This window comes from Lissotriton vulgaris, chromosome 7 (assembly GCF_964263255.1).
Source record: "Lissotriton vulgaris chromosome 7, aLisVul1.2, whole genome shotgun sequence".
In the NCBI taxonomy this organism is placed as follows: domain Eukaryota; kingdom Metazoa; phylum Chordata; class Amphibia; order Caudata; family Salamandridae; genus Lissotriton; species Lissotriton vulgaris.
Window position 1 is genome coordinate 258,271,224 of NC_141695.1, and position 13,663 is coordinate 258,284,886.

The 13,663-nt window shown below is 50.5% G+C and overlaps 1 protein-coding gene across 2 annotated transcripts in view; it reads right to left on the reverse strand.

The window, feature by feature from the left end:
* The window catches only part of GRAMD1A (GRAM domain containing 1A), a 633,794-nt gene that overhangs the window by 87,954 nt on the left and 532,177 nt on the right, over positions 1 to 13,663 (reverse strand). For both annotated transcript variants that reach the window (XM_086930044.1, XM_086930045.1), the window contains exons 5-8: positions 13,366 to 13,469; positions 12,019 to 12,114; positions 4,816 to 4,896; positions 1,975 to 2,090 (exon numbers count right to left, since the gene is read on the reverse strand). In XM_086930044.1, coding sequence (XP_086786170.1) covers positions 1,975 to 2,090; positions 4,816 to 4,896; positions 12,019 to 12,114; positions 13,366 to 13,469 — 397 coding nt within the window. The remainder of the gene's footprint in view (positions 1 to 1,974; positions 2,091 to 4,815; positions 4,897 to 12,018; positions 12,115 to 13,365; positions 13,470 to 13,663) is intronic.

The window sequence follows — 13,663 nt, forward strand, 5'->3', positions numbered from 1 at the left end:
CCTTAACATGCAGCATCATATCAGCAAGGCTACTAAGGGAGCGAACTTCCAAATCAATACACTGAGGAAACTTAAACCCTTCCTACCAGCCAAAGACTTCCAAACTGCAGTACAAGCTCTAGTAATCCCGCGAATTGAATACGGCAGCACCGCCCTCTGCGGTCTCCCGTTAACCAGCACTCACCCCTAAGAGCCTCTCTAAACGCTGCAGCCAGACTCATCACTGGATCAAAAAAACACTTGCACATCACCCCTGATCTGAAAACACTGGACTGGCTGCCTTTTGAAGCCAGAATACATTTGAAAATCGCCTGCATGACACACAAGGCTCTACATCTGAGCTCTCCCGGATACCTCACTCAGAAGCTGTCAATATCTGGCGGCTCTAGAAACACTAGAGGCACAAACAATCTTCTGCTAAAACCTCGAAGATTCCGGAAGGTAAAAACCTATAAACGCTCTTTCTCAGGAATGGCACCCAGGATCTGGAACTCACTCCCTCCTGAAACCAGGCTCATCTCCTCCTTCACACTTTTTAAGAAAGAAGTAAAAGCTATTTTTATGGCCAAATACACTTAACCTATTAGCGTGGATCTGGAAAGACCCTACACCAACCTGTATTACTTTGTTCGAACTCTATGACTATGTATTGCACCTGTATTATTGACGCTACTGACTATATATGCACACATTTAACTGTTATATTTGTATTATTGATTTGCTGTACTACTTTGCTCCCTCACGTACCTATCCTTCCCACTTATTATGTGTAACCCCACTCTCTTGCTGGCATTCCCGGCCCTTGTAAAGCGCTCTGATATCTGCAAAGATCTTGTTCGCGCTATATAAAACTTTCAAAATAAAAAAAATAAATAAAGTGTGTTAAATACTTTTGTGTTTTTCTCTGGCAACAGCACAGATGGAAGTAGGATGGTCATTAACGTACATGGATTTTTAGGTCTGGCTTGACAATGCAACTGTCTCCTGACCGTTTAACTTGCACAAATATTATTCTACAGTTCTTTGCTTCCTCACAAATGCATATCTATTCCCATGCTATTTACTTGTAATGCTTCACTTACCATGAAACATTCCTTTAAAGGTAGTTCTACTGGCATTCACAATGCTTGTTAATGCTGTGCTCTCATCCTATCAGATTCTCTTTGCTCTTTACCCTCCTCATGCTGCTCTTGCTTCTTTTGCCCACCTTTCCATCCTTTGCCACCTCAATTCCTTAACATGAGAATATAAGGGTTTTTCTTCTAGAAGGACTAAAGCACAGACATATAAGGACACGAGGGAGAGAAGGTCCTGTTTTACTTGGCTAATGTTGGCTCTATTACCCTGGGGTGGCCAACTTGCCCACTTCCAAGATCTGTTTTGCCAGATCTCATTTTGAGTCCAAGACCACCCATCCGTCCCACGACCAGCCACAAAATGCATTAACAGGATGCAGAGGACGGCACCCCACCATTCACTCAAGAAGAATTGAGTCTCATGTGCGTACATGTAGAAAAGTTAACTACTGCCTGGAAGACTTTGGGGAATTGAATAGAGGGGAGCAAATGCTGGTCTGAAAGAAGACAGGAGGACAGATGAGCAGAGTTTAGCCAAAGATTTTAACCATGCACAGGTAAGCTTACCTTCTACGGACCCTAGGTGGGCAGACAGGTGGATGCAGGGGAACAAGCAGGATGTTGTGGTACACACATCGGTCTTAAAAAAATGCAAACTAGGAGTGACACAATCTGAACCATACCCTACAAAAGACTGTCTTACTCAACTTGTTCACAGGAAGTGATGCACATATGTCTTATTCACCGCGAGACAGGAAGGGGAGCATTCTGAACCAAGAGGGGAAAGGGGGGAGGGGGGGCAGGATTTCCACAGGCTGGTGGTTCTAAACCAAGGCACGGAGGGGTGAATCCAGCCTGACCACTCCTTCCACCAGCCCCACCATCCCCAGAAACTTACCCTAGGCCATTGAGCTCGTCCCCCGGAGACACGTAGTCCTCGTCTTCGCTGGTGAGCCCCAACTCGGAGCCGTAACACTCATGGACGATGTGCCAGAGCTCCCTGGGAGACAGCGTCTGAGGAACAGAGGAAGGGGTGGTGTTACAACAGGGTCTACGACAGAAGACTACTCTGCAGCTGCCTTCTCTGGGGCTCCTACTGCAGGAGCAAGCGGAGAGGCCAGCTCAGGCTACCAGCGCAGACCTAGGGCACAGTGTGTTACTGCTTTTAAACAATTTGAGGGTCTTTATCACCAAGCCCATATGCTGCAGGCACTAGTCAAAGTGCACAAACTTCGCGAACAATTTTCAGTTTCCACAACATCTGCACAATATCTCAGTGGCCTTTTGCTCCTTGCACCATATTTCCGAAGATAACATTGCCTTAGGATATAAGCGTGTTAATGTTCAGCTGGAACGATATTCTAGGCAGATTTTTCACATTGTTCAGTTATCTCAGGCAACCTTCAACCTTGCAACGCCTCGTAGTGCAATTGCTTTATAGAACAATATTATCAAGCAGTGTTTCCTGTACACAGCACTACCAGGACAACTGTCTTACACTCAGCTGCTAGAGTGATAAGAGGGTGTTCAGTGTTTAATGCTGCTTTAGAGAATCCGTGTCTGAAAATACTTTAGAAGAGACTAGAACATATTCTAGTGTCTAGCATCAACACCGCCCCTGTGACTAGGCCGGGCTATATATCAGCCCCCAGTGTTTAGGTCAGAATGCTGAGGGAGCCACCAGTGCCCCGGCCGAAAGACCGTCCGGTGCCCCGGCCAGGCTGAAGGACCGCCGGTGCCCGGGCCAGACTGAGGGAGCCCCCAGTGCCCGGGCCAGACTGAGGGAGCCCAGAGTGCCCGGGCCAGACTGAGGGAGCCCAGAGTGCCCGGGCCAGACTGAGGGAGCCCCCAGTGCCCGGGCCAGACTGAGGGAGCCCCCAGTGCCCGGGCCAGACTGAGGGAGCCCCCAGTGCCCGGGCCAGACTGAGGGAGCCCCCAGTGCCCGGGCCAGACTGAGGGAGCCCCCAGTGCCCGGGCCAGACTGAAGGAGCCCCCAGTGCCCGGGCCAGACTGAAGGAGCCCCCAGTGCCCGGGCCAGACTGAGGGAGCCCAGAGTGCCCGGGCCAGACTGAAGGAGCCCCCAGTGCCCGGGCCAGACTGAGGGAGCCCCCAGTGCCCGGGCCAGACTGAGGGAGCCCCCAGTGCCCGGGCCAGACTGAAGGAGCCCCCAGTGCCCGGGCCAGACTGAAGGAGCCCGAGTGCCCGGGCCAGACTGAGGGAGCCCCCAGTGCCCGGGCCAGACTGAGGGAGCCCAGAGTGCCCGGGCCAGACTGAGGGAGCCCAGAGTGCCCGGGCCAGACTGAGGGAGCCCAGAGTGCCCGGGCCAGACTGAGGGAGCCCAGAGTGCCCGGGCCAGACTGAAGGAGCCCCCAGTGCCCGGGCCGGACTGAAGGAGCCCCCAGTGCCCGGGCCAGACTGAAGGAGCCCCCAGTGCCCGGGGCCAGACTGAAGGAGCCCCCAGTGCCCGGGGCCAGACTGAGGGAGCCCAGAGTGCCCGGGCCAGACTGAGGGAGCCCAGAGTGCCCGGGCCAGACTGAGGGAGCCCAGAGTGCCCGGGCCAGACTGAGGGAGCCCCCAGTGCCCGGGCCAGACTGAAGGAGCCCCCAGTGCCCGGGCCAGACTGAGGGAGCCCAGAGTGCCCGGGCCAGACTGAAGGTGCCTAGAGTACCCGGGCCAGGCTGAAGGAGCCCCCAGTGCCCGGGCCAGACTGAGGGAGCCCCCAGTGCCCGGGCCAGACAGAGGGAGCCCAGAGTGCCCTGGCCAGACTGAGGGGGCTCACAGTGCCCTGGCCAGATTGACGGAATCCCTAGACTGAGGGGGGCCCAGTGCCTAGACCAGACTGAAGAAGCCCCCAGTGTCTAGGCCAGACAGAGAGACCCCCCCCCACCCCAGTGGCTGGGCCAGAATGAAAGAGCCCCCAGTGTGAAGGTCAGAGAGAATGAATTTACAACGCTGGGGACAGACTGATGGGGCCTACCGTGCCTAGCTCAGACTGAGAGCGCAGTCAGTGCTTGGATTAGATAGAGGGAGGCCTCAGTGCCCAGGCAAAACTGAGGGAGCCCCAAGTGGCTAGGCCCCTAGAGTCTATTGGAGGCAGCCGATCCAGTGCCCAGGCCACACTGAGGGCGCAGCTTCAAATAACCCACGAGAGGTTTGTTTCATGTTACCAGTACAGAGGGGCCACTTCATTTATCACACACAGAGAGAGGTCTCTAACCGGCACCTCGCACGGACAGATGAAGCAGTTGAGATTCATGCACAGGCTATGACCCCTCCCCACCCCCCCCCAGGGCTCGAGTCGGGGGTATACGCAGGTACATGGCATCCCCCCACGATTTTCACAGGGTGGACGCCGTCCCCACTGCCAATAAGCTGGGCCTTATAGAAATATGCTGAACGTGTCCGGTGTAATTTTCAGGCACCGGGACACGCTCAGCACGCGACGTCATGAGGTCCTTTGCATATTGTCATTCCCCCCATTTCTTTTTATAGGACTTGTGCCCTGGTGACCCCTCAGGATACAGCGGAGGCCGAGGATCGTCACACCCACAGAGGGACACCCCAAGGGCTGCACCCAGCCCAGACCGAGGGGGGCCCTCTGTGCTCGGCATCATCTCAGCTCAACAATGCTGCAAGCCACAGTGGCATTCGCAACAAACATGACATCATAAGCAATCAAAAAGAGAGCACAGATTCAGAGACAGAAGAGAGGAGGAGGAGAGAGAGAGAGAGCTCATACCTTGTCCAGCAGCGCGTTCTGCCAGAGGCGGAAGATCAGCATGAACGAGCGGTCCCTGGAGCCGAAGGATGTGAAGAAATGCTGGGGAGAGATAAGAAGAGGACTGTGACCGCGGGGCAGAGGGAGCGCCCGCACCCGAGGAGGGCCCGGTGCGCAGAGCCGGAGAGAGGACAGGCCACCCGTGAGAGATGCATGTGGCAGAGACAGGTGCAGGGGTGAAGCCGGGGGCAGCCACTCACCCTGCCCCAGGCCTCTGAGGGTGTGACTTGTCGGCTCCAGATACACGTGTGGGGAAGCCTGGCTGGGGAGAGGGGGTGCTGCAGGGCTGAGGAAAGAACTGCTCTCCCGTGGGTCGAGCTGGCGTCCTGTGCGGGTGCCGGGCACGTGGGGGGGGGGGAATACTCTGGTAATGTGCATGCGTGAGGACAGCGTGGGTGCGCAGGTTTGGTGGGAGGGGCCTGGGGGAAGAGCAGGCGGACAGCGGGCATCCGAGGAGAGTGGGAACCTGAGCCCCGCGGTGCGCGAGGCGCTGCGCCCTGACATCTACGGGGCAGATGGGTCCCTGTGGGCGGGGCTGTAGTATCCCTTTAACTGTGTGCTACTGCCTTACTATGTTGTTTCTACCATCGCTCTAGAATTGTTCCTGTTTGATATGTACATTCTACATTCTCTGTGTGGTGGTTGACCATTCCTCCTTAGCCCTGCTTACTAGTGGTTGTACAAGCTGTTTCCTTGGTACTGAATAAAGTACTCTTCTTCCAATACCTGTTTCAGTTTACTTCATAAACTGGCGACGACTGGGATCATATGAAGAAAAATTTATCATATGAAGAAGAACCCACCTGCTTTTTCAAAAGAAGAAGAATTTTTTTTTTTTTTTTTTTACCATTCCTATCTAAGAAACCAAGGATCAGCGTTCACGCGTCTACAAAGGTATTTAATTTCTTGTTTTCTATATGTGTAAAGTGATAGCACCAGCGGCTGTAGTGCTGACATTGTGCTTTGATTGCACCGGCGGCTGTTCATCACAACGTGTGTTTCTAAACCGTTTTTTTTTTACTTAACGCGCATATCCTAATACTGCAGCGCGCAACGACCTTACGTTTACAAACTTTGCCAAAGTTCAATTTTCGATGGTATTAACTTACTGAAACTTGCATGTTAAGGAATTTCACCGCGCTAACCTGTTGACATTTGAAGTTGTCTTGACATTCTTCCACGCACTGCTTCGCGAGCGCTCCACGAGCTCCAAGTTTGCTGCAAAGCTTCCACTTCTCCTTCGCGCCTGCCTGCTCTACGTCAATCAGCTCATGACGCATTGAACGCCCTGCGTTCCTCGCACGCAAAGGTCAAAGGCTAAGCGCTGCGTAGCGGCCATCTTCACAACAATTTTTTTTTTTTTTTTTATTCACTTTGTTTAGATTTACCTCGTACTTTGAAGTACTATTTGAAACACGGATCTGTGGCGTTTTATTTTGTTTCTCCGCATTGAATTAACGCTACGCTCAATGGAACTGACTCATCACTAGAGAACACAATTCCAACTCCATCGTATTTAACAAGAAACGAAAGTGACTACGGTGACTACGTTTATTTTATTAATTTATTATTTTCAATCAACCAGCCGTCTTACTTTGTGTATTTTTGCTCTAATTTTTCACTGTGTTATTTGTGCAATTTGATTTTCCTTACTGAAATGTCTAATAATATTGCTGCACCATCTCATTTCCTACCTACTGCTGGGGATCCTAAGGTCGAATGGGACTTGTGGTATCCCACATTTCTGGCCTATGTGGATGTTGTGGAAGAGGACGGATGTTCTCCCAAAAGAAAACTGGCTTTATTAAAGAATTGTTTGGGTGGTGCAGGCCTTAAGGAATTGGAGAACTTACCCCCCATTGATGGGGCAGGTGATTTTAATATTTTTGAGATTGTAGTAAAACAGTTAGCGACCAGATTTGGTAGGAGAATAAACACGGTTATGGAAAGGTTTAAATTTTATTCCCGTGCGCAGAAAGACGATGAGTCAATTGAGAATTACGTAGCTGTACTAAGGACCCTAGCTGCTTCATGTGCATTTGAGACAATCAACTTTGAGCAAGTACTAAGAGACCAGTTGATGATGAAGACCAAGAGTAAAAAAATACAAGAACGGTTGTGGATGGGCACTGAATCCTCCCTCAATGCCGTCATTAATATAGCTAAAGGGATTGAACAGTCGGAACTGTTTGTATCGGAGATCAGAAGTCATGATGTGAAAAGCAAAGTAGTAATTCCAGAAGTTGCCTTAGTAAAAGAGTTCCATAACCAAAGAAAGTTTCCCACTCCTCAGACTAGGTATTTTCCTAGAGATAATAGAGCTCCTGGTAAGAAAAATCCTATCATTTGCTATAGGTGTGGTGCGAATGACCACGTTGGCAATTATAAGGGTTGTCCAGCGTGGAATAAAATTTGTGTGAAATGTAAGAAAACGGGGCATTTCAGTAAAATGTGTAGATCTCCACAGAAAGTGAATTTGTTAACTGATCTCGACTATGAGGTCTCTGAAGAAATCCAAGAAATCAACACTTTGCTATGTGTTGGTGATTCGTCTTGCCCAGGGTTTCCCAAAGATAAGGTTCTCATCAATGGTATAGAAATCACCATGCTTATAGATTCATGTGCTTGGTACAGCATAATTGGTAGTGACATTTTTAACAAATATTGGAATTCCTCTTGTTTATTACCATCTGATATTTGTCCTGGTGGGTACACTGGTCGTAGGATTGATTTGTTAGGATACATGTGGGCGGACATAGGTTTTAAAGGCAATAACATTAAGGGAAAAGTCTATATTTCATCCAAAGGTGCTTCTCTGTTAAGTTGGCCACACCAACATGAGTTGAAAATCAAGCTAGATCCCAATGCTTCTCCACCTGTATATATTGTATCTCCCGCTGAAGATGAATTTACTGTGTCTGTCAAGAACAAATTCCCTGAGATTTTTTCTGATGTTCTGGGTGAATTTGTGAACTTTAAACACAAAATCATCTTGAAAGAAAATGCAACACCAGTTCGACATAGAGTCAGGAACGTCCCATTGGCATATCGAGACAAACTAAAAGTGATCCTTTCAGATTTGGTGACTCGTGGCATCATTGAACCTACCGAGTCCTCACCCTGGGTTTCTCCAGTAGTTTTGTCAATTAAAAGTAATGGGGAACTTCGTCTCTGTGTAGACCTCCGCAGTCTGAACGCTGAAATTTGGGTGGACAGACACCCCTTACCCAACATCCACGAGCTAATTTCCACTCTTTCTGGTGCTTGCGTTTTCTCTACCCTAGATTTGGCCAGTGCCTATCATCAGGTCCTTCTCCATGAAGACTCCAAATTCCTTACCACGTTTATAACCCCGGAAGGCATGTTCCAGTTCCGTCGCATGCCATTTGGCTTAGCCAGCGCAGCGTCGGTTTTCCAACGTCTCATGAAAGAAGTCTTGGAAGGTTGTAATAATGCTATTGCCTTTCAAGATGACATTTTGATATATGGTAAAGATCATGAGGACCATGACAGGAATTTGGACAAAGTAATGATGTCTGTCAAAGCTAAGGGTTTGACATTGAAGCTTTCTAAGTGCAAATTTAGACAGAGCACTGTGGAGTATTTGGGCCACGAAATCTCCTCGCAAGGTATCAAACCTAAACTCAATCACATTTTAAGCATAACCAAGGCACCTTCCCCAAACAATAAAGAACAATTAGTGTCCTTTCTGGGTCTTACCGAGTTTTACAGCAAATTTGTTTCAGATTATTCCTCCAAAGTTCATGTTTTAAGACTGTTGTTAAAAAAAGATGCAAAATTTGTATGGAAGGATGAACATCAAATTGCTTTTGAGTTACTCAAGAAAGAAATTATCAATGCCCCCTTCTTGAGACCTTTTGACCTGGGTAGAGAGTGCATTGTGTGTGTGGACGCAAGCAACGTGGGACTTGGTTCAGTTTTGATGCAAAAGCATCTAGGTGAGGAATATGTGGTCTCCTATGCCTCCCGTACTCTTCGTGGGGCAGAATTCAATTATTCCACTATAGAGAAGGAATTGTTGGCGTGCACCTGGGCTGTTGAACACTTCAGGCAATTTATTTGGGGAACAAGGTTCCGCTTGCGTACAGACCACAAACCCTTAATAAGTATGTTGACCGCTGGCGGTGGTCGCACTCTGACTGCCCGCTTGGCACGCCTGGCTGCTAAGTTACAGGAGTTTCAATGTGTAGTGGAATACGTCCCTGGTCGTTTAAATGTCCATGCTGACTGTATGTCCAGACTACCTTGTGTGTCCTTAGTTACCACGGATTCTCTTCATGATGCGGACGTAGTTTTAACTGTTGATGATGTAAACGATGCCAGATGTAATACCACGTCCAGTGTTATCTCTGAGTCGAACTGGCGTGATGCCATGTCTAAGGATGTTTCCTTATCCAATGTAGTAGATTTTCTGAAGCATGGATGGCCTGAAGAGAGGAAACTTTCTGGCGATATCCTCTCCTTTAGCAAGATAAAGGAAGAACTCATGTTTGACCAGGGTTTTGTAACAAGGTGTGACAAAATTGTACCTCCCTCTAGTCTTCGTGAAAAAATAATTTCTATGGCCCATGAAGGTCACATGGGAATGTCCAATACTAAGAGGCGTGTCCGTGAATTCTATTGGTGGCCCGGCATTGACAGGATGGTAGACAAGTGGGTTAGTTCCTGTTCCCCTTGTTCCAGTAGTGATAAGTCGGCAAAACCCCTTGTTGCCAAATCTATTGTTTCACCTATTGAATACTCCATGTGTCCCTGGAAAAAACTTGGAATTGATATTATCGGCCCCTTAGACTTGTCTGATAATAAAGCTGTATTTATTTTAGTCTTAATTGATTACTTTTCGAAGTGGCCGGAGATCAAGGTCGTGGACAGGACTGGCTCTTCTCAAATTATTGAATTTCTCGACGAAGTTTTCTGCAGGGAGGGAATCCCGGCTGAGTTAGTCTCTGACAATGGCCCACAATTTATTAGTTGTGAATTTTCATCCTTTCTCGACAGATGTGGAGTTGTTCACAAGAGGGTGTCAAATTACAACCCTCAAGCCAATGGCCTTACTGAGCGCTTTAACAGAGTCATCAAAGAGTCACTACAACTTGCTATTAAAAGTAAATTGGATTGGAGGAAGTCCCTTCGTGCTTCTCTCCTTTCATATCGCACTTCCCCTAATTCAGTTACGGGCTTCTCCCCTTTTGAGTTATTAAAGGGTCGTAAACCTGGTTCCAAACTTCTTCCCTGGTGGATGAAGGTAAAGATCCCTCCCTCGCCTAGTGCTGATCCTTCCTTGGTTAGAGACAAGGTGTTGAAGTATCAAGAGAAGATGAGAGGTAATCCCATTCGCCTTTCTAAACCTGGTATCAAAATTGGTGATTTGGTGCGGGTCAAGTTTGGTAGATCCTGTGGTTCAAGGTGGAACAAATGGTCTGATCCATGTAGAGTTACGGAAGTTTTCAGTAAGGCTGTCAGAGTGGATGGTGGCAAAGTGTGGAACTTTCGTAGAGTTTCTTTGTGTAGAAAATCCGAGGCAACAATGAATTCTCTACCCTCTTCAAATCTTCCCATTGGCTCGAATAGTCATCCCTCTGATGACTGTCATCCCGCCCTTCTGGACACCTTTTACAGTGATGTTCAACCTTCCTCGTGTAACAATGATGTTCCCAACATTGTTTTTTCTTCTCCCAATGTTGTTGTTCATCCTGAACAGTTTTCCCCTCACAATCCTGTTCCTTCTAATAGTTTACAATCTTCTGATGTTCCTCTAAGAAGAAGTGCCCGTATCAGGTCAGCTCCTGTTAAATTACGTGATTTTGTGCATTAGTTTTTTTTCTTTTTTTTTTTTTCTTTTTTTTGTTTTCAAGGGGGGGAGGTGTGTAGTATCCCTTTAACTGTGTGCTACTGCCTTACTATGTTGTTTCTACCATCGCTCTAGAATTGTTCCTGTTTGATATGTACATTCTACATTCTCTGTGTGGTGGTTGACCATTCCTCCTTAGCCCTGCTTACTAGTGGTTGTACAAGCTGTTTCCTTGGTACTGAATAAAGTACTCTTCTTCCAATACCTGTTTCAGTTTACTTCAGGGGCCTCAGACCATGGCTGAATAATTGTGGGCACATGGGGTGTGGGAGGGGAGGGGTGACATCCAGAGATGGACCAAAGGCGCGAGTGGGAGGAGTCTGACCTCGCTAGGGAGGGGGCGATGCAGAATCAGGGAATCCTGACCCTTGTGGAAGAAACCTGGGCTCTACGGGGAGGGGACAGGCATATTTAGGAGATAAACTAAAGTGCAAGAGGGGAAAACAACTCTCGCATAGGTGGAAGAGCCGAAGGCAGGAGGCAGGGCGCCTGGCGGCATTGGATGGAGCCCTGCATCATGCGTTGGGGGTGATCGGGGCAAGAATGCATGGCCGTGTGCACAGAAATGGGCCGCTGGAGCCTGTCTCTCGTGGAAGTGCTAGTTCGTCTGGGGGTGTGTTTGGCGCACACGTGCAGTAGCGCAGGCCACCCCGGGCACACGTGGGCGGTACATGCGTATGTTTTGGAGAGATCATGCTACCGTATGAGCTGCCAGGGCTCACGTGTGAGGTCTCGCAGTACCCGTGGGAGGTGCAGGGGTACCTGACGTGCCAACCTAAGCTTGCTTTACGGTGCAATCTGCGTGGCTCTGCAGGGGAGCCCGGTGATGCTGCTGGAGCCAGTGTGTATTGGGGAGGGGGGGCAAGCACCCCCAACCAGAGTGCCGGAGGGAGAGAGGGCTCGGTGTGGCATGGCCATTGGACACGGAGGGTGTTCCAGCAATATCAGTCAATCAGAGGGGTTTCCAGAAGCTACTCGGGCCTGGTCTGGGTGTCTAGCGCCATATCCCACTGAGCGGGCCTTCCACGGTAAAGTCCCGCCAGAGAGAAACACAACTAATCTATCCAGAGCCCTCTGCTTCACTCGTCCTCACCCAGTGGGGCACCAGCCGACCCCCCATCTCTTCTCTGCAAACCCACGCTCCCTTCTTGAAGCCCACCCTAATTCAACACCCCCCACTCTCACCGCGTCTCTCCTCACTCGAGCCCCCCTTCTTTCCCCCTTGTGTCCCTCTGATAGTGGCCCTGTCACTGGCTCCCCCGCCCCCGTTCTCCACAGCCCCCCCCTCTCACCTTGTCGTTCTCCGTGCACACCTGGATGGCGTTGGGGATGAGCTTGGCCGTCTTCTCCTTCTTGATGCAGCGCACGTCCTTCAGCTGGATGGCGATCTGAGAGGCACAGAATGAGAGCTCAAGGCGGGACCGGGGTCAAAGAGCGCTGGGGCGGGGCCTGCAAAGAAGGCTGCAGCCACAGGTGCTAAGGAGAGGGGATCCTGCCAGTGAGGTATGGGGGCAGGAGGCCCTCCCAGCGAAGTGTGGGGGCCAGGAGGCCCTCCAAGCGAAGTGTGGGGGCCAGGAGGCCCTGCCAGAGAAGTGTGGGGCACAAGAGGCCCTGCCAGGAAGCATGCGAGCCAGGAGGAACTGCCAGGGAAGTATGGGAGACAAGCGGTCCTGTCTGGAAAGTATGGGGGCCAGGAGGCCCTACCAGGGAAACATGGGAGACAAGAGGCACTGGCAGGGAAGTATGGGGACCAGGAGGCCCTGTCACGGACATACGGGCCACAAGAGTCCCTGCCAGGGAAGCATGGGGGACAACAGGCCCAGTTACAAGAGTATGGGAGACAATAGGCCTTGCCAGGGAAGTATGGGGTCGAGCAGTCCTGCCTGGAAATTTTGGGGGCCAGGAGGCCCTGCGAGGGAAGCACGGGAGCCAAGAGGTCCTACAAGGGAAGTATGGGGGACAACAGGCTCAGTAACAAACTTATGAGGGACAAGGCACCCTGCCAGGGAAGCATGGGAGAGATCAGGCCCGGCTAGGGAAGCATGGGAGACAATACTTCCTGCCAGAGAACCATGGGAGGCAACTGGCCCTGTGAGGGAAGCATGGGAGATAAAAGGGCCTGCCAGGGAAGCATGGGAGACAATAGGCATTATAAAAGAAGTGTGGGGGCAATAGGTCCTGCAAGGGAAGTATGGAAGGCAAGAGGCCCTAACAGGGAAGCATAGGAGACAAGAGGCCCTACCAGAGAAATATGGGAGACAACTGCCCCTGCAAGGGAAGCGTGTGAGACAATCGGCCCTGTCACATTAGAATGGGAGACAACAGGGCCTGAAAGAGAAGCATGGAAAACCTCAGACCAGGGAAGCACGGGAACAAACATCTGCCAGTACTGGATATAGAAGACCGGCGCTAGTATGCCCAGATGGATGGCGAGGGCTCCCTAGCAGGGCTGGGTTAGGGAAGCTCTATGCCAGTTCTGTATATAGGAGGAGGAGGCCCACCAAGGCCCCTCCCTGCCTCAATCCAGAGCTGGGGCAGTGAAGCTCCCAGGCCTAATGTAGCAGTGGCATCCGATGAGGTCTATGCCAGGGGCACGCTGCACCGCTGGCCTCTCGGCCGCGCGGGCGGAGGGTACTCACCGTGGTCTCCCAGCGGAAGATGTTGCTGTAGAAACAGATCCAGCTCTCCGAGAGGTAGAGGCGGCCCTGGAGCAGGATGTCTCGCTGCAACGCGCACGAGTAATCTGGAGGGAGAAAAGACAGTCAACATCTTCAACCAGGCAAGAGAGACCTCAGATGTGTGTATGTGCGCAAGCGAGTGTGTATGTAAAGGTGGGAATGTGGATGCAGTGTGTGTGTGTGGGGGAGGGGGTTGTGTGTGAGAGACAGCGCAGGATTGCGAAAGTTTAAGCATTGATAAAGCCGTCTTTGGTCTCTG